Genomic DNA, 18,355 nt, shown 5'->3' with positions numbered 1-18,355 from the left:
CTTAATTCCAGCTGGGAGTCTCGAGGAGATAAAGAACAATCCCCCTCATCCAGACCTTCATCATACAAATGACAGAAATAGGAGTTGAGGGGAGTTTGGTGGGGACGGAACACAAGGTGTGGGAGACGGTGTAGAGAGGGTGGAGGCAGATAGACTGACAGCTCGATTCTCATTGGATCTCTTCCTCATCTGGGCTGGCTATCCCTTAGCTCAAGTTTGAGTCCTTGGGAGCGCTGTGCTCCAACTAGAACTGCCCTGGGGTGCAGAGCCCGGAACGTTGTGCTGGCAGAAACAAGGCATGAGCTGGTATCTCCTATCCAGATTATTCCTTTTATTAGATCACATGGAGAAAAAGGATTTTGACAGTGTTAGAACTGATCGGGGTATCCTGGTGTCTGACGGACGGGGCAAAGAACAGGGGGCAGGAGTTGGAAGATTATATTAACATTAATAAATAGAAAAATAAAATTATCGGCTAGGACTGAGGGCACTCAGAGCAGGGCAGGTGGTTGTCAGCGCTCTCAAACACATTTCTCTTTGTCTCTCCCTCCCCATCGAATAAAGTGCCCTGCATACAGTACATATATGCTCAGTGATTGTGGAATTGAAACAAATTGAATGGGACCCGTGGAGGACTGAGGAGAGAATGGTAAACACTGCTCCCACCTTCTTATCTCCCTCCCAGGACCCCTGGCCAAACTCCCCTCACCCAACCCTTTTTTTCCTTTGTCTCCGTCCTTCTCTCGGTTCTTTCGGTTCGCTGTTTCTTATTCGTCTACTTCCTCCGGTCTCCATCCTTGTGCCAGGTCTCTGACTGTGCTCAGACTCTCCCCCAAGAACTCTCAGCCCAGTAGTTCCTCTGCCAGACGGTAGAGGAGGCGGGAGTACCAGTGCATACCGATGGACTGGGTGGTCCCACCCGGTAGCAGAGCCCCTAGCGCGTGGAGCAGACGCAAGGGCGCGAAGGCACGGTGAGCCCACTGGTGACTCTCCAGGACAGCGTAGCAGGAGGCCAGGACGTCGTTCACTAGCAGAGTCCCGTGTGCAGTAAGAGGTGCGAACACACCCACAGCCTCCTCCCTTGCCACACGGGCCACGCGCGCCGGTCGAAGGGCATCCCCACCCGGGGCAAGTACCGAGTCACCAGCACGCAGTCGACGCGCAAACACTGGCTCGAAGTCGGCTGGGGCAGGCGCCGGACCGCGCGCGGCAAAGACCAGGTGCCAGGGGGTGAGGAGCAGTTTGCGCTGGGGCCTCTCGGTCTCCACCGCCACAAAAGAGGCCCGGCGCTGCAAGTCCCGATCCAGGAAGAGCAGCACCGGCGTAGGGACCACCCGGCCCGTGGCATCTGCAGCCAGCACCCAATCGCCATGGTGCAGTTCACGCAGTCCCTTCCGTTCCCCGCTCCGCAGACGCACCGTGGCATTTCCCGGGAAGCAGCCCCCTGCCCGCACCGCCAGAGAGTTGTCTGCGCGAGGAGCGAGGATAAAGAAGGCTTAGACACGGTGGGCACAAGCCCGCTTCCCACCCTCCCTCCCCCTCGCGCGTTTATCTGCGCCGTGGGCTAGACAAAGGCTTTGCGGCGCTGCTGTGACTTCCTGCCCGGTTCCGCAGCAGCCAGGAATGCCTTCAGGAGCCGCCCTACCCAGCCACACCGTCCCCTTACCAGCTTTGACAGACACGTGCACGTGGTTGCGGGACTCGTAGTGGACCCAGTCGAAGCCAGCCTCCACTGCCAGGCGTGCCAACAGGCCGTACTTATTCCGGTCGCGGTCGGACGTGGTTATGTCCAAGGCCCGGCCTTCGTAGTGCAGCGAGTCCTGAGCGTGGTGGCCGTCCTCGTCCCAGCCTTCGGTTACCCGCAAGCGCACTCCGGGCCACATGTTCATCACCGCGATAGCCAACGAGTTCACTCGTTCCTTACATCGCTGCGGTGCACGACGGGGGGTGGTGGGTGGGGGAGGGCAGACGGCATTTGGAATTGGAGTGGCGGGGAGGAGGAAGGGGAGAGAAATGAGACCGACAAGCAGGCTGTCCGCCCCGCCCCCGGCCCCACACCATCCCCTTTAAACCCCTTCTCCAAGGGAGGGCCGGGAGGAGGACCCCCCCTAAGTGTTGGAACTACAACTAAGCCTAGGGTCTAGCAGATACCCCCACCCCACCCCTGCCTCACCCTGGCCCCGTGCAGCTTGCCCTCCAGGGAAAGGCAGGGTGTGGCGCCACCAGGGAACTTGTACGGGGAGGCTGGGCTGACTCCCCCAAGAAGAGTCCCTGTTTAAACCAGCTGGGCCCCAGCTCGGGCCCAGACCTCCCTCCGCCTGATTCATCTTTTGTTTCTTTGCCTCCCCTGGCACTGGGCACTGTTTCCTTCCTTCCTTCCTTCCTTCCTCCTCCTCCTCCTCCCGCCACCAGACTCACCACCACCACCTCACCCCCAGCATTAACCCCTTCAGGCCCTGCCAGCCCGGAGGACATGGAGTGGGCGTGAGGAACCTAGGGGGCGCCCAGAGAGGCCGAGACTACAGGAAAGGTTAGAGTGGCGGGGGCAGCGGAAAGCACAATGGCCATTCTCCGGGATGACTTAACCGGGTGAGAATCCCGGGCCGGGGCCGGGGCCGGGCCGGGGCCGGGGCTGGGGCAGTGGCGGGAGAAGCGCACTCAGCAGCTCTAGTCACAAAGACTCTTTTCAGCCGCCCTAGTGCGGGAAGAATAAAGGGCAGTGAACCGCGCCCCCCTCTCCCAGAGGAACGTCACGGCCCCCTCCCTCAGCTCGGCCAACTCTGTCTGCCCAGCCTCAGCCAGGGATCTCCAAGCGCCCCGAACCCGCCCCTCTTTCTACTCCAGGCTGCTGCCCAGAAAGAAAGGCCTGCTGCACCTGGGAGAGAGGGGTGTGCTGCCCGACGGCCCTGGAAAGAGGGCCCTGATCTGGGCTCGAAGCTGCCGGTGAGCAGAGAAGGGAGGCGCACGCTCACAGCTTGCCTCTGGGGGAGTGAGCCAGCGTTTATCACTCATGGTTACAGTCTAGGAGCAAGAGACCTTGGCCTGACTCACAGCGGGGAAGAAGGGAGGGGTTGGGAAGCCCCCCCCCCCCTTCCCAGAGGAGGGGGAGAAGGGACAGCCTCACCCGCTGGCTCACCTTTAGCTTCGGCTTTCCTCCTCCTGGTCCCCAACCCCCTACCTCTGGGCCTCCAAGTTCCACACAGGGAGGGGCGTCCCTGCACCGCTGTGGCCAGTGGGCTAGGAGGAGGCCCTGACCTGCGGGGGCAGGACCGATGAGAGTTTGGTCCGGTTCAATGGGGCTATTTTGGTGCCAGGCAATGGGAGGTGAGGGTCTCAAGGACTTCACTATATAGTGTGGGGAGGAGTGGGGAGGCTTCCCTGTTCCATTTCAGTTCCGTAGCTGCAGGAGTCTTTGGGAAATGTGATCAGGTGCAGTGGGCACGGGACTGAGGAGGGAAGCCTCTGGCTGGAAGTGAGTCATGGAAAGAAGCCCCAGGTCCCAGGGCAATGACTGCGTTGCTGGAACCTGTTGGAGGGGTAGATTTGGGAGTCTTCTGGGTTTGAATGGGGAATGAGGACCAAGTCTTCCTAGATGGAGAACCCAGAATAAGAATAGCTAGCTAGCCCTTATATAAGGACTAAAGCTTTCAAAGTAGTATCTCATTTGATCTTCATGTGAGATAGTTGCTATTCTTATCCCCATTTTACAGATGAGTAAACTGACAGCTAGTATAGAGAACTAATTTATCCAGCTTATCTCTCCCTTTCTTCTTCTCTTAATGTTGTATGATGGCCAAAATAAATAAAACATCTATTAAAGCCTATTCCAACTTGCCCTAGAGGAAGGAGGTGATCCTGGGTTCTCAAAAGACCAGGGAAGTGAAGCACAAGCCTTGACAGCTCCTGTCAAATTGGGTGGATTTGAAGCACAACCTGGCAAAGGGCTCAATAATTGTACTCTAAATTTGAAGGGTTTATGACTAGGAGACTGTCCAACAGGGGAGGAGAAAACAAAGGATTCTGGAAACAAAAGTGGAAATCCAGGGAAGTGTGGGTTCTAATCCTAGCTCTGCTTCCAACGAATTGAGTGACCTTGGACAAGTCACTTTCCTCTGGGCCTCAGTCTCTTAATCTGGAAAATGAGAGGGATGGGTTGAGTGCAGAGTTCCCTTCCAGTTCTAATATTCTGTGATTCTATTTAGACAATTGCTCTAATACATGGTTTCCTCTTCCAGACCTCCTACTGGTCAAAAGGGGCTCCTTAATCCAAAGACATTGAGTGCCCTGGATTCCCATTTCAACTTTGTGAGCTCCTCACTTCCTGGAGCCTACATGGAAAGGAGGCACCCAGATTCCAGAGATGGAGGCATGGTGGACCCTGCCAAACTGGGGCTTAAGGTTAGAAAACGGAGTCACTGGGGCACCCTGAGCCAACCTCAGAGCTTCTTACCAGGACTTCTCAAGGTGGGAAGGGATTCCTGGGGACAATGATTCTTTGCATCCTCAGAAACAGTGGTAGGGCACATACTGGGGGGTGGGAGGAGGGATCAGCCAACAAGAGCTGGGTACCCTGAACCGGACAGGGATCCCAAATTCCCCAGTGTGGGTACCTCCACCCTGAGGCTCAGGAATGCCTTTCTCCACCTCCTCAGCCACAGTCCTGAAGAAAGCCTGGCCCACAAGGGTCAGTTATGGAAGCTCTAGCCCTTATTCCTCCGGAGACTCCCTGATCACCCCTGGGCTTTGCTGGCCCCTTGCTCACCTCAGTCCTTCCTGCCTAGCTCGGGGACTGACCCCCGGTCCACGCCTCAGTCATTTCCCGTCTCGCCTGCCGCCATTCCATGTCCCCTCCCCCCATCTTCCCAGCTTCTCCCTTTCACTCTCACTGGTCCTCCCCACTGCCAGCCCTCCCTATCCCTCCCGCCCCAGCCTCCTCTAACCGGGAGCCTTAGAGCCTTTCTGTGGAGACATCTCCCTACAAGATAAGGGCTGCCCTATCCAGTGTTTCTGCAACAATTGTGGGCCGGGCTGCTGGGGAGGGCGAGGTGTCCCGGGCTTCCTGAGAAATCTCTCCCGGAGCCCCCACCCGGAGAAGGGCCAGTGCGGTTCAGGTAGGGGCCGGACACCTGAGGGACGCGGCCAGCCCGGGCTTCCTTACCTCGGTCATGAGGCGGTCCGCCCCGCTGTTCTCCTCATCCTTGAAGATGATGTCCGGATTGTAGTTGGGCACCAGGTCTCGAAAGCGCTCGGACCCCCGGACCACTCTGCCCTCCGGCTGCCCGCTAGCTCCAAGGGTCCGCTCTGGCACGCTGGGCACGAACTGCTTGTAGAGCAGCGGTATAAGTTGTTTTCGCACGTAGCGGCGTCTGCCCACAGGACCCCGGCCGGGTCCGCAGCTCCTGGTGGGCAGTGCCAGGAGAGCCAGGAGTGCCAGGCAGCACACGGGCACCAGGCTCACCCGCAGCGCCATGGCACCGGCCCCAGGAGGAGCGAATATCTGTCCTCACAGGGGCTTCTGGTCAGTTGGCCATTTCTTCTCCGCTGGGCAGCAGGTGGGTGATGCGCCCGGTGCTCACAGCGACGTCCGCAGCTGGACAACGCGGCTGCGACCCTGAGGCTTCTCCTTCATGCCCCCGGACTGGGTGACCCCCCACCAAGGGACTAGAACCGAATACTCTAGGGAAAGGAGCGATGGGTACCAGCCCCGTACCCGGCTCTACTAGCTCCGCCGGACCGGGTTGCCGAACTCCGCCTTAAGTGGCTGCACGTCCCGCCCACCCTCTCCCGCCCCGCCCCCCGGGTGGGCCCAACCCTCCCCCAAGGGCTCAAGCGACAGACCCAACGCCCCTTTCCCCCTCCCACCCGGTTTCCAAGCAGCCACAGGCTGGAGTCGGCCCCCGGGGGCGGGGGGTGGTGGTGAGGGGGACGGTCAGCAGAAATACCAGCGGCTGGGCCACTCTGAGACCGTTTCAGTTCCCGTCAGACCCCTCTCCCTCCAGAGCGATGGAGGCTGCGGACATGCGTGCCCCCGTGCCCCCTGGAGGGTTCCCCCCATCCCACGGGGCTCCTTGGCAGCTAGGTGGCAGTGGCTGGGGATGGCCCCGAATTAATCGTCTTCCTGATTAGCGGGGTGATCCCGGGGCCCGCTTCGTTAAACGAGGGGTAAATAGAACCATCTGAGGGGACCACACACAACTCGGAGGTACTCTGCAGTAAACGAATGCCAGGCCCCGTTAGGCTACAGACTGGCTTCTAGTCTTCGCACGTCTCAGCCCGTCCATCCTCTATCCCAGAACTTGGGTTCTCCCAAATGCCCGAATCTGATCTAGAAAAGCGCCTCGGGTCTCCTCCTTGGGGAGCAGCCCTTCTCCAGGACAGCACCGAGCCTCTACTGTCACCGGCCCTGGGTGCCATCCCCTTGGCCAGACCCCTCCACTCAAAGCCTGCGGTCCCAGGGCCGAATGGGGGCAGGGCACCCCCCGGAGTCAGGCTGGGAGGTACAGGGAAGGGGAAGTGGGTTCACCTACACCAAAAATACATGGATCCGGCCTGGAGCAGGGGCAGCCCTGCGCTTTCCAAGCTGCCTCCACGTCCACTCCAACCCCCCACAGCGCCGACTTAGGGATGGCGGGCAGCCTGTCTCCTTGCCCCTTCAATGGGAAACATTCGGGGAGTCCCACAGATATCTCAGGTATGTCCTCCCCGGAAAAGCAGTGCGAGAAAAGTCTTTTTAAAAAAAGAACCCAAAAGAACAACTTTATTGGGGGGAGGGAAGGAAAGGAGGGCAGGGAAGGATCTTTATCTTCAGCGGGAACAAACCTTGCTGGCCTCGTCCCATTCGAGGCCCTCCTCAGAGCAGGACACGGGGGCTGAGGGTGACCCACCATCTCCCCATTCTTTCCCCACTTCCCAATTCCTCCCCTCCCCTATTGCACATCGATCATGTAAACATGGCCAGGGGCAATGCCCAGGACTAAAATGAGGCAGATTAATATGTAAACGAAGATGAGGCCAGGAGAGCATTTGGGGTACCAGCCTTTGGGCCAGGGGCCCAGCATTTTTCTGAGAAGGGTTGGTAGCAGGGGGAGGGAAAAGAAATGGGCCCCAAACGTTGGCTCAGATTATACAGCAGTGCAAAGGTCTTAGCTACCCTCCAAGGCCTGGCCCCCTCACAGAAAACTTCCAGGCCTCAGAGAGCACCCAGTCCCCCCCCCAACCCCCAGGTGCCTGGCAGTATCCAGTCTTCTCTCCCCTCCACCCTGACGCCTCCGATCGAGGTCAGTGGAGCTGAGTCTTGCTGTGCTGCCGTGGAAACCCAGAGACGGGCAGCGGGAGCCTGTCAAGGCCTGGTGAAAGGGAGAGGCGGTCAAGGCACGGCTTTGGGGCAGAATCTAAAGACCCCCCCATGCCTCTCATCACCCTCCCCCTCACCGAGGGCTCGGATAAGCTCTGCCCGAACGGCTCCAGTGACCGTCTTGACCAGGCAGAGGGTGGTGAGGCCGGCGAAGGCAGCGTTGTACAGGAACACGATGTAGAAGTTTCCCAGCCAATTGAAGCGTCCAAAGTCGCCCAGCAAGTCAAAGCGGGTAAGCCCTGGGAAGAGGGGGCAGAAGCCGATTTGGGCCTGGTTCTTTTAGCCGATGCTTCCCTCCTAGGGCTTCACCTCAGCCTCTTCTCCAGTCCTTTGTGACCCTCCAAACGGAACCAACCTATACCCCCCCCCCCCCATTAGAAGGGCTTTCCTGGAGCCCCTAAATCACTCCGAATCTGGCTCTCTGCTGCCCTCGTGTGGGCCCATCTCAGCGCTGCAGTCACCAGTCTTAAGAGGCTTCCCTATCCCCAATGGGCCCCAACCTTCTATCTCCCCTTCCCCAGGCACCATGGAGACGCGGTCTGGAAAAATAAGGGAAGGAAGGATTCAGAGGCTGATACTGCAGACAGAAGAGTCAGTCCCTGCCCTGTGCCCACAGACAGAGATGGCGGCCATGGTCACGGCCAACCCTATCTACCCTACACATCTTCTCCTCCTCTCTTCTTACTTCGCACCAAATACTCAACCCAGAAGGACTGTTGGAGGGGGAGCCTTGGCCTAGCACGAAGTAACTCTCCTGGGCTTCTCCTGTTCCCAAGGATCCTATCGGCCCACCAAAAGCCAAGAAAACGCAAGAGAACTCACCTAGTGTACGAGAGAAAATAGGCAGGGCTGAGCTCAGCACTAGGAGACAGACACAGTTCCCAATGATCTAAGGATAAGAAAGGGAAAGAAGGAAAGACAGAAAGAACAGTCCTTTGAGCAGCTGCCAAGAGCCTACATTGACCCCAATAAAATTCTGGTCCCTCTTCCCCCAACACCTGGGTAAAGAACATTATAAGATGTAAAATGAATCATTATATTAAATTTAAAAGGTTTTGTACTAGCAAAAGCAAGGCAACCAAGATTCAGAAGAGAAGCCACAAACCGGGAAAAATGTTTTAACAAATTTCTTTGATAAAGGTCATTTCTCAAAAATATGAAGATATAATTTAACATATAACATATGACATAGAATATATCTATTAATAATATAAATATATGTCAAATTTATAAGATCCCCAATTGATAAATGGTCAAAGGAGAGGAACAGGCAGTTTCCATATTAAGAAATCAAAGCTATCAACTAATATAAAAAAAAATGTTCTACACCCTAATGTAAATATTAATAATATGGAAATAGGTCTTGATCAATAACATGTAAAACCCAGTGGAATTGTGTGTCAGTTATGGGAGGGGGCTGGGAGGAGGGGAGGGAAAGAACACGAATCTTATACCATGGAAAAATATTCTAAATTAACAAATTAAATAAAAATCCCCCCCAAATAAAAAAAATGTTCTAAATCTCAATACCTGGGTCATGGCTGTATCTTGGCGTTTGGGTCGAAGGCCTCTAAACAATGGGGAGCTATAGAAGCCCACAACAGAGGACAACATCAGGTAACTACTTTGACTTAAGGAAGAACTGACATTTGAATGGTTAAATGTCCTCCCCATCCCCTCCAAACATCTCATTTCTTTTTCTCCTTTCCTGGACAGGAATACAACCTCCAAGTCCCATCCTAGCTTTGCCTAGGAGACACAGGATAAAGCGTTTTGTTTTGTTTTTCCCCCAAAGGATACAGGATGAGTATGACCTGGATGATGGCACCAAAGGAGCCCAGCTTGGAGAATGACACCTGGCCCAAGGAGGTATCCTGTGTGGGGAAAGAGGTGATTTCATCACCTGTGGAGCTCCCTCATCTCTTCCCTCAGAAGTCATGGACTTTTCAGTCCTCTCTCCCAACCTAATCCCCACTACTATCCCTTTGAAAACTAATGGAAAACTATTCTTACAACAAAACCAAATGAGTGAAACCAAGTAATAAATAAATAACAAGAGAAGGAACCACAAACTCCATTTCAAAGGTCAAGGCTGTGGGAGAAGGGAAGAAGTGGTACCTGCATGCCACGGGGCATGGCTGCCTCATCAATCAGTAGCTCCAGGATGTGGATGGCAACAATGAGCACAGAGAGACCCTGGTTGGGGGAGGGAGGGAAGGAAAGGAAAAGAGAGGAAACAGTCATATCAGCTCCTATCCAGGTCCGGTGGAGATACCATGTTCTCACCCCCCCACCCCCACCCCCACCAGGTCCCTCCCTCTGGGAATCTCTTTCCCCACTTGGTAAGCACAAAACATCTCCTTTTCCTCTCTCGTGTCCCACCCCCGCCTGGCCTGGGCATGGTGCCACAGAGGCATTCACTCAGTGGACTTACCCCCACCCGCCAAGTCCCACACCCACCGTCAGCAACAGCAGACACAGCATGGCCAGAGGGTAACCCAGGTTTCTTTGCCAAGCAGAGGCCTTCTGTCGTTTCTCTGGGCAAGGACAGGGAGGCATCATTAGCAGAGAATAGGCTGTGGTGGAAATGCCAGCTCTCCTCCTGCTTCTCCATTCAGGGATATCTCTCCCTCTTTGGTTTGCCCACACCCTTACCCAGCATAAGCCTTTGTGTCTTCAGAGTCACAACCTGTCTGTGCAGCATCTGCATGTCCAGGGGCAGCCAACACGAAGTAGGGTCTGAGGCAAAGAAGAGCAGTGCTGAAGGGGGGGCCCTAACCATTGCCCCACCTCTCACCCAAGCAGCCTCCTGGCCAGAAAACCATCTGAGAGTTGGGCTGAGCTCTCCTGAAAGAGAGAAGGCCACTCACTACACATCCTTCGGGTCAGCGCTGCCTCCTCAAAGGCCGAGCAATGCAGCTGTTCTTCCAGGTCTTCTAGAAGCTAGGCAGTGGGAAGAGGGGGGGAGGGAATTTTAGTAGCTTCACAGCCTTGGCGTTCTGCCCTGCCTAGGGGTACCCCCTGCCGTAACACCTCACTCATCCCTTGCCCCCCACCAAGGGGCCAACAGTATGCCCAAAGGAAATAACCCATGAGAAAAGTAATAATATGAAAAACCAAAATCACAGGGAAGGTAGAACATATCCTTCCCTATGGGCAGGTTTTGAGCAGGGAGGATAGAGGACCCCTGAAATGAAGGGAGAAAGGGAACCAAGAAAAGGAAGCCTGGAGGCAAAGAAGACTTTCCCCATTTTCTCCACTTATTTATCCACTTCTATCTCTGCCTAAGGATCATCCTACAAGGGAGAAGGGAGAGGAGGCACTACCTACCCTGGGCTTGACCAGCAGTTTTCCAGTGACAGAGAACATCTGGGCAAGGCCCAGTGGAGTACACACTGCAAAGCAGAAGAAGTCCACATCTAATTTACCTCTATCTCCCCATTCCCTCCACTCCTATGGACCTTGGAACGAGAAGCCAGGATCCGTATTCACTTTCCTAATTTCCACCCTGATCCCATGCCTCGGTGTTCCAACAACAACTTAAAAAAGCAAATATTCCACACAGACTGTGAGCAGGGACTCACCCAGGAGGAGCAGCACACCCAGAAAGGAGATGCAGGAATAGAGATAGGGGAGGTAGTACTCCCAGAGATCTAGTGAGGAAAGAGCCAAAAACTGGTTAGGGAAAAGTCCCAGGATTTCCTCTCTTCCTGCCCCCATCCCTCCCCCCCCAGGCGATGTGTCAGGATGAGGAAAGAATCCTGCCAGCGTGTGCCTCTCCAGCAGAATGCCAGCAGAGAGGCTCGGGGCCATCTGGAATCACTCACCATACAAAGACTCCCGGCTGGTCTTGCTGTTGTCCACAATGGCAGAGGCTACCCACACCATGCCTAGCACCAGCAGTGACAAGAGTAGCAGCATGACCACTGTCTCATAAACCCTGCCCAGGACCCCCTTTAGGAAGGGAATGAGCGGGAGGAAATGGTTAGTCGGATGGTTAGGGAATTAGGGACGGGGATGACATAATCAGGGGAGGCTGGACTTGGGTAGTGCTGGGCAGGGGATGTTTGGGACTGGAATGAAGGAACGCTTACAAAGTAACCCCTGCTGACCCCCAACTTTGCTCTTTACCATTTGCTCACCTTCTTGGAGCCAGCAAAGCCTTCTGATTCAGTGAAAAAGTAGGCAAAGGGCATGAGGAAGACAAGAGACAGATTAGAGAAGAGAAAGACCAGGTTCCAGAGTCCTAGGGCAGAAGGGAAGACTAATTACTGATAAGAGCCAGGATTTAGCCAGAGGGGAGGAAAAGGATTACCAGGGAGCTGGGCTGACTGGGGGACAGATCCCCTTGGTCCTCCATCCAGCCCACCCTTGTGGGGAAAAAGGTCCTCACCATGGATGAGAGAGCCATTGAGCCACTGGATATAGTAGTTCCGGGGAAGAGAAAGAAGCACTTCATTGCTAAGGATGGAAAAAGGCAGGAGCAGGACTGCAGCCAGGGCAACCGCTAAAGTAAAGGTGCAGAGGCCAAGTCTGTGGAGACATGGGATTGGAATTGGGTCAATCCTGAGCCCTGTTGTCCCAGGGCCTGTTCAGGGTACCTTTGGATGTTAGCTGTCCCACCTGGGGACAGGGAAGGGAAGGGAAGGATCTAGCCAGGGGAATATACTGCTTTAATCTTTTCCCATAAGAGCAGAGGTTTTGAACTTGGGACCAGGGTGATTTCACAGATTTCAGGGGATATACACAATCCTGGAGGAGAAAAAAAATAGCATCTCTATTTTCCCCAAGCATTTTCTTCAATTTTTTAAAAACACTTTTCTAAGAAAGGGTGCACAGATTTTACTAGACTACTAAAGAAATCCATGATACACCAAAAAGGTTAAGAAGGGCAACTAGGTAACATGGAAGATAAAGTGCCAGGCTTAGAATTGGAAAGACCTGGGTTCAAATCTGGACTCCGACACTTCCTAGCCATGGGACCCTGAGCCTTATCCCAGGGACCTCTTTGGATGCTAGCTCTCCCACCTGGGGGCAGGGGATTTTGAGAAAGACAAAAAAAAAAAAGCAGGGGAGCACTGATTTCCCAAGTCCCTTCACCTTGATTGCCTAGGCCTAGCAGATCTCCTGTCTTGGAATTGCTACTAAGACAAGATGGTAAGGATTTTTAAAAAGGTTAAAAACACCTGTCCCAGATGCTTGGTAGGTCAGCCTACCACGATTGATGAGTAATTACCACAGGAACTCATAGCCTCATCAGCTGCCAGCTGCCTCCCTAAGAATGTGGGAGCCACAGTCCCAAGGCCAGCTTCTCTAGATATCTGAATGTACCTCTCTCATCTCTCTCTTCCTAGGGAACCATCACATCTCTCCATCCCACCTGGACAAACAAGAGCTCAGTTTTACAACTCTATGCCCAGAGGAACTCCTAGTCTAGAGAAGAGGAGCCATGCTATCTCCATTTCTGGTGACTGTCCACCAGGCTCTTCCTAGCACAACCAGGGAGACTGGAACAACTTTTCTGAGCCTCTCCAGGGTACCCTGAGGCAGGGAACATGCTGAGGATTGGATGTAGCTATTTGTGGGGGGAAAAAAAATCAGTTTTCCCCAGCCCAAATCACCTACCACTCCAACTAAAGAGAGCAAGAGATGGTTAAGATCCCTGCTCCAGGGGCATCTCTGGGGCATGGTTTTTGCTAGTCAAGTGGGCCTTGGTGTTGGGACAGGATGGTCAGCAGCAGCAACACTTACGCAATCTTGTTGACTGTGGCGTCCTCATCATCAACTGTCAGAATCAGACAGACACAGAAGAAGAGACAGATGTCAGCTAGTGATCCCTGTAGGGCTAATGGATTACTAGACTGGGTGAGGCAAGAGCTTGGGGACTTGGTGATACGGGGCTGAGTGCAGCCTGGAGTTCTGGTCCCAGAAAGCAAAGGGAACATTGGTTCTGTCTATTGTTGCTTTCTTCCTTCCTCCTCCACTTTCCTCATCACAATTTGCCCCTCCCTTCCTATCTCTTCCTAGAAATATCACTGCCACAGGTTCCCCTTTGGACACCGAGACCATAAACAAGTGACTAGTGAGGCCAGTTTTGTCACAGGCTGGGTTCATTGAAGAGGGCACTAAGAAGGATGGGGCAGTCGTTGCTGGAATTTCCTGGTTCCCTAGGGAGTTTTAGGGGATAGGTAGCCACCTCCTAAGGTAAAAAACTCCAGTAGACCTAGAGTGGGAGACAGGATGTAGACCTGGCTACCCTGGGGCTGGAGGAAGGGGCTGGCACTCCTAGGCAGCCAAAGCTTGTCATTGAGTCACAGATAGTTCAACTCGAATATCCCAGGATGATGGAAGGTCTCTTACAGGACGGAGCTACCCCAGAGCACCAACTCTCCTTCCTAAAAGATCCTCCCCAAAGCACATGCTACAGAGGACTTGCCCTATTAGCTGGAGAGGCAGATTAGTTCCTAGAACAGTCTCCACTGAGCAGAAAGATGAATAGAAAACTGGCACAGTTCCTGGCAAGGGGTCTAGGCAGCCCAGGGAGAGGGACTAACAAGGAATCTGAACCCGCAGGAAAGAAGTCAAAGAAACCAATGTTAATTCAATACAACTTAGCCCTCTCCCTTCCCAGGGGGACACACTTAAGATCCCATTTCCCCTAAGGCTTTCTGCATAGCTACCAGTACCAGGACAGCTGGAGAGGCCAACAGAAGCGGCCCACCCATACCTGTAGTAAAATCAGCTGGCTTCTTGAATCGGGTCAGAGTGATATGGCAGAGGATGTAAAGCGTTGCAAACAGCAGTGTGGAGATCTGAAGGGGAGGGGAAGATCACAGGAACAGTAGCTCTATTGCTGGAAGGGTCTTCCAAGACCATCCAGCCCAACCTTCTCAGTTTGGAGATGGAGAAACTAAGACCTTGACAAGTGAGGTGACTTGTCCAAAGTCACACAGGTATCGGAGCGGGGATTTGAATTCAGGACTTCTGACTCTAGGGTCTATGGTTTTTCCATTTTACAAGGGAGTCTCTTTTGGGTTTGGATCCAGAATCCTAAACCTTAAAGCTGTTCCCCACCCACATCACCCTAATGAAATCTTCCCTCCCTTCTAATCCCAAAGTACATCTTTCTCAAGGCCTACTCACTGATTTCCCCCTTCTCTCTACTCCAGTACCATTCTCACAGTCTGGGGTCCTATTGATTCCTACTTTAAACATCAGGCATGGTCAATAGAGCTTGTCCTAGCCAAACTGGGGATCTTCCCAGTTTTCCTGGGCAGCAGGAAGACTCCAATTTAGCCCTTTTCCCAGCTATAAGATGGGTGGGATGGCACATAAGTAAAGATACTCTCAAAAATACTCAGGAGAGACAAAGTCTAAAATAGTCAAGTGGGTGAAGAGTCCCTTCCTTGCTAGGGCACCTTACAAACAAGCCACAAGAGTAAAACCCAGAGAAGATTTAAAAAAAAAAATATATATATATATATATTAGGGCTGATCTATTCTTTCTAGCTCTAACTCCAATGATCTTGATGTCTTATCCCATGGACTCTCCAATTCTACACCAATTCTGATGCTCACCCTCACATTCCAGGCTCAGATGGAGCTTCTGAGGAGCTAACAACTACACTGCAGATACCTTAAGGGCTACTGTGGCAGATAAATGGTGGACCTGGAGCTTCTGTAGCTAGGAAAGAACTAGGATCTCAATCTTGGGCAGAAAGACTCATTTCTAGGACTCAGACTCCCACTTTCTAAGTCACTGATTAGCAGCCATTTTTATGTGGCTAGAAATCCAGAAGTTAAGCAGGTTTTCCATGGCACTCAAGGGTTTGAGAAGGGGGTTTCAAGTGTCCTTTCTTCTGATCCCCACACGGATGGCTACTGCTTTTAGGTACTCTACAACTAAGGGAATCTGCTGAGATGGAGTTCCCTTCTAGATTTAATATTTACCATTTCTAGTTTTAATATTTTTGACTCTAAGAACAGAAGAGGGGCACCAGCCATGGTCCTTCTATTAAATACCCTCAGATTCAGAATGTGAAGAGCTGGAAGGGTCTGATTAAACCGGTCATTTTGCCAAAAAAGGTCACTGAGGTCCAAATGCCTGGATAGAGCTAAGAGTAAGAGAAGTATAGCAATATAATAGAGTAAATGAAAGGCCAGAATTTATTTGAGTCCCATCTTTGAACTCTGCCACCAAATTACTTCGTCTCTTAATCTTAGTTTGCTCATCTATAACATGGGGGAAATACTTGTACTACCTACCTCACAAGGCTATTATGAGAAGGGCTGTTTGTAAACATTAAAGCATTTGAGCAATTACTAATTATCATAACTCAGGTCTCCTGACTCCTAGGCACAAGACTCTCTTCACTGCATAATATTCTGGCATTATATGGGAACTATAGCCCTGTATGACTAAAATAGGGTAAACTTCTGGCTATGCTCTATATACCATCCCTCCTCTACTAGAGATGATCAGGGGAAAAACCACCTCATAGGGCTAAGCTCAGCTGAGGCCCAGAGGAGCAGGACAGGTTGAGGGAAGTGGTGGTGAAGTTCTTATTTTTAAACCCTTACTTTCTGTCTTAGTAACAATCTAAGATAGAAGGGCAAAGACTAGGCAAACAGGGTTAAGTGACTTGCCCAAGGTCACACAGCTATAAAGAAGTTTGAACCCAAGTCCTCCCAATTCTAGGCCAAGAACTCTATCCACTGTTCCACCTTGCTGCCCCCTGAGTGGGAGTTTCTTAACCAAGAGTTTCTAAATTTGGTTCATTTTTAATAAATATTTTAATTATATTTGGATGAGGTTGGTTTCTTCATAATACTGTGTTTTACTTGATCCATTTAATAGCATTATTTTGAGGGGTCCATAGGTTTCACCAGACTGCCAAAGGGGTTCATAGCACAAAAAAAGGGTTAATCCTTGTTCTAGAGGTTGGTAAAGAGGGCAGACTAGAGCTCCAATACATACAGACTATGGCCAAAGAAACAGACGATTTAGGTTAAAGTCACCTCTAAAAGCAGTTTTACAGCTCATGCCTCAATTTCCTGGCTTGCATCATCTCCAAGAAGGTAGCAGAGCTCAAAAGGTCAGAGGCCGGAGTTCCACGCAGTCCTGTTTGGGCTGAGGTTGAGTGGCTACCAAAGAAGCCTTTCACCTAACAGGTGGAGGAGGCACCTGGAGCTAGGCTGACTCCTCCCGAACCAGGGGCTCCTACAGAGGCTGGGGAACATCCCAGAATTTCCAGCCTTCCAGTTTAGCAGAGCAGGAACAGAAATTGTAGCTCAAGTTTACAGGGCACTTGGTTTGCCATGTGCCTTGCTCTCACCCACCCTATGAGGTGTAGATAATATAAATGGGGTTACCCCCCCCCCTTTTACAGATGAAGAAATCAAAGCTCGGCAATTCACCAGAGCCTCCGATTTAGACCCCCTCCAGCAGGTTCTCCAGAGAGAAAACTCCAAGTCATGATACTAAATTGTTCACTCTTTCCTCACCTGTTTCCCATCCTCAGGGGCATTTCCCTGGCAAGCCTGCCCCTCCTGATTCTGAGGTGACAGAGGGATGGGTGGGATGGAGCCCCAAAGGAAGTTCAAGATAAGCCACCCTAGTGGCAATCCTCTATAGTATCCCCCCCCCACTTCTACTCTTCTCCTCCCTCTTTTATACATACAATATGAAGTAATAACTGCAGATAGCAAAAGAGGTTAAGGATTGGGGAAGGGGGGTTTGGGGGTGCTCTGAAATCCCAGAGAGCAAAAATACATAGACCTGAAGCTCAGTTTAGCTCCTAGGACCCACAGGTCCAACAAAGGCCAGGGAGCCATATTACTGGGGGCTGGCAAGTAGGAAGCAATAACCAAGCTGGGGAGGGGATGTGGGGGTGCAAAAGTGTCTCAGTGGATTGAGAGCCAGGCCCAGAGATGGTAAGTTCTGGGTTCAAACCCGAACACTCTCTAGCTGTGTGATCCTGGGCAAGTCACTTGGCCTAGCTCTTACCACTCTTCTGCCACGGAACCAAAAGAATTTTGATTCTAAAATGGAAGGTAAGGATTTTTTTTTTAAATGTCTATAATAATCGGGAATTCCAGAGTCCATTTCTGAAAAAATTTATACTGGGGGAAGAGAAGAAGTAGGTAGGCTACAGGTCTCACCCTGATAACTACGGAACTTGACCCAGTGAGACAGGGAGGAGAGCGGTCTCTTCCCGTCCTATAACAAACACCCTTCTTCCGAGTGTGCGGCTGTGTTTTCCTCCTCGCCACCCCTTCCAACTTCTCTCCAAATAGGCTAGCCCTTTTAGAGTTTCTTTGGCTAACTAGGGCCTGGATGTTTCTCCCCGAGTTTTGTGGAGGGTGCAAAGCAATCCAGGCACTCACAAGTACCCAGACCCACCAGCACCCAAGCGCAAAAAGGAAGAAGCGCTGGGGGTCCCCAGGGAGCGAGTGGGATTTTTTTCCTCCTATTAGTCCTGGATGGACGGCGCCTTGCAGTTGCCCCGATGCCTTGGCGCCAGCCTCCAGTCCCACGCGGGCAGATGCCTTCACTCCATCCCTCCCGCTCCCAACTCCCGGACTCACTATGCACTCCCGAACTCGCTCGTGGAACAACTGCTCCCGCACCGACAGCACCTCGTAGTCCGCCGCTTCCATGCTCTGCTCAGCATGGCTGGGAGCGGGGTTCTCCGGGGTCCGGAGAGTTCGAGCGGGAGAAAGCTCTCCCACTGCCGAGCACCCGGACCCAACTCAGACTCTCCCCGCTGCGGCCTCGACCAGGACACGGGGCCAACTCGAGTCCTAGCTTCGCCCGCCCCTCTAGCCGTCCCTCCCCTCGTAGCCCCGCCCTTAAAGGAGCAGCCACCGCCACGCCGCCTCCAAACAGAACGTGGGCCCCTGAGCGCAACTGTCCCTTTAAGGTGCAGACGCCACCACGTTCCGAATTACAAGCGCATTCGCCGTCGGCTTCACTACAAAATAAGGGAAGCGGCGTTCTGC

At 52.8% G+C, this 18,355-nt stretch overlaps 2 protein-coding genes and 1 long non-coding RNA gene across 5 annotated transcripts; 1 reads left to right on the top strand and 2 right to left on the bottom strand.

The window, feature by feature from the left end:
• Positions 1-311: 311 nt before the first annotated feature.
• DHH (desert hedgehog signaling molecule) lies at positions 312-5,786 on the bottom strand. The gene is made up of 3 exons (XM_056798341.1): positions 5,159-5,786; positions 1,667-1,928; positions 312-1,468 (listed from the first exon to the last, which is right to left on the bottom strand). The coding sequence occupies exons 1-3, from the start codon at positions 5,468-5,470 to the stop codon at positions 843-845; spliced, it is 1,200 nt and encodes a 399-aa protein (XP_056654319.1). The 5' UTR covers positions 5,471-5,786; the 3' UTR covers positions 312-842.
• Positions 2,664-8,849, top strand: LOC130454479 (uncharacterized). The gene is made up of 3 exons (XR_008912073.1): positions 2,664-2,943; positions 4,236-4,398; positions 7,876-8,849. It is a non-coding gene; the product is annotated as an uncharacterized LOC130454479 (long non-coding RNA).
• LMBR1L (limb development membrane protein 1 like) lies at positions 6,728-18,339 on the bottom strand. 3 transcript variants are annotated; one of them, XM_001362899.4, is made up of 17 exons: positions 17,942-18,339; positions 14,082-14,166; positions 13,106-13,139; positions 11,748-11,887; positions 11,497-11,600; positions 11,182-11,308; positions 10,939-11,007; positions 10,685-10,749; positions 10,225-10,297; positions 10,010-10,093; positions 9,815-9,891; positions 9,473-9,550; positions 9,155-9,228; positions 8,885-8,975; positions 8,177-8,243; positions 7,432-7,593; positions 6,728-7,346 (listed from the first exon to the last, which is right to left on the bottom strand). In XM_001362899.4, the coding sequence occupies exons 1-17, from the start codon at positions 18,011-18,013 to the stop codon at positions 7,279-7,281; spliced, it is 1,470 nt and encodes a 489-aa protein (XP_001362936.1). In that variant the 5' UTR covers positions 18,014-18,339; the 3' UTR covers positions 6,728-7,278. The 3 variants fall into 3 exon arrangements, with proteins under 3 accessions (XP_001362936.1, XP_056654314.1, XP_056654315.1); XM_056798336.1 differs by lacking the exons at positions 11,748-11,887; positions 13,106-13,139; positions 14,082-14,166; positions 17,942-18,339 and having other exon boundaries at positions 11,182-11,244; XM_056798337.1 differs by lacking the exons at positions 11,182-11,308; positions 11,748-11,887; positions 13,106-13,139; positions 14,082-14,166; positions 17,942-18,339 and having other exon boundaries at positions 11,497-11,515.
• Positions 18,340-18,355: the final 16 nt, after the last annotated feature.

Source organism: Monodelphis domestica, chromosome 5 (assembly GCF_027887165.1).
Source record: "Monodelphis domestica isolate mMonDom1 chromosome 5, mMonDom1.pri, whole genome shotgun sequence".
Taxonomy (NCBI): domain Eukaryota; kingdom Metazoa; phylum Chordata; class Mammalia; order Didelphimorphia; family Didelphidae; genus Monodelphis; species Monodelphis domestica.
This window is presented reverse-complemented; position numbering and strand designations above follow the sequence as displayed.

Coding starts and splice junctions, on each gene's coding strand:
- DHH (XM_056798341.1), bottom strand. CDS start 5,470: ATGGCGCTGCGGGTGAGCCTGGTGCCCGTGTGCTGCCTGGCACTCCTG. Junction 1,929..5,158: donor CGGACCGCCTCATGACCGAG/GTAAGGAAGCCC, acceptor CGTGCACCGCAG/CGATGTAAGGAACGAGTGAA. Junction 1,469..1,666: donor GCACGTGTCTGTCAAAGCTG/GTAAGGGGACGG, acceptor CTCCTCGCGCAG/ACAACTCTCTGGCGGTGCGG.
- LMBR1L (XM_001362899.4), bottom strand. CDS start 18,013: ATGGAAGCGGCGGACTACGAGGTGCTGTCGGTGCGGGAGCAGTTGTTC. Junction 11,309..11,496: donor GCTTTGCTGGCTCCAAGAAG/GTGAGCAAATGG, acceptor CCCTTCCTAAAG/GGGGTCCTGGGCAGGGTTTA. Junction 9,892..10,009: donor GACACAAAGGCTTATGCTGG/GTAAGGGTGTGG, acceptor GTCCTTGCCCAG/AGAAACGACAGAAGGCCTCT.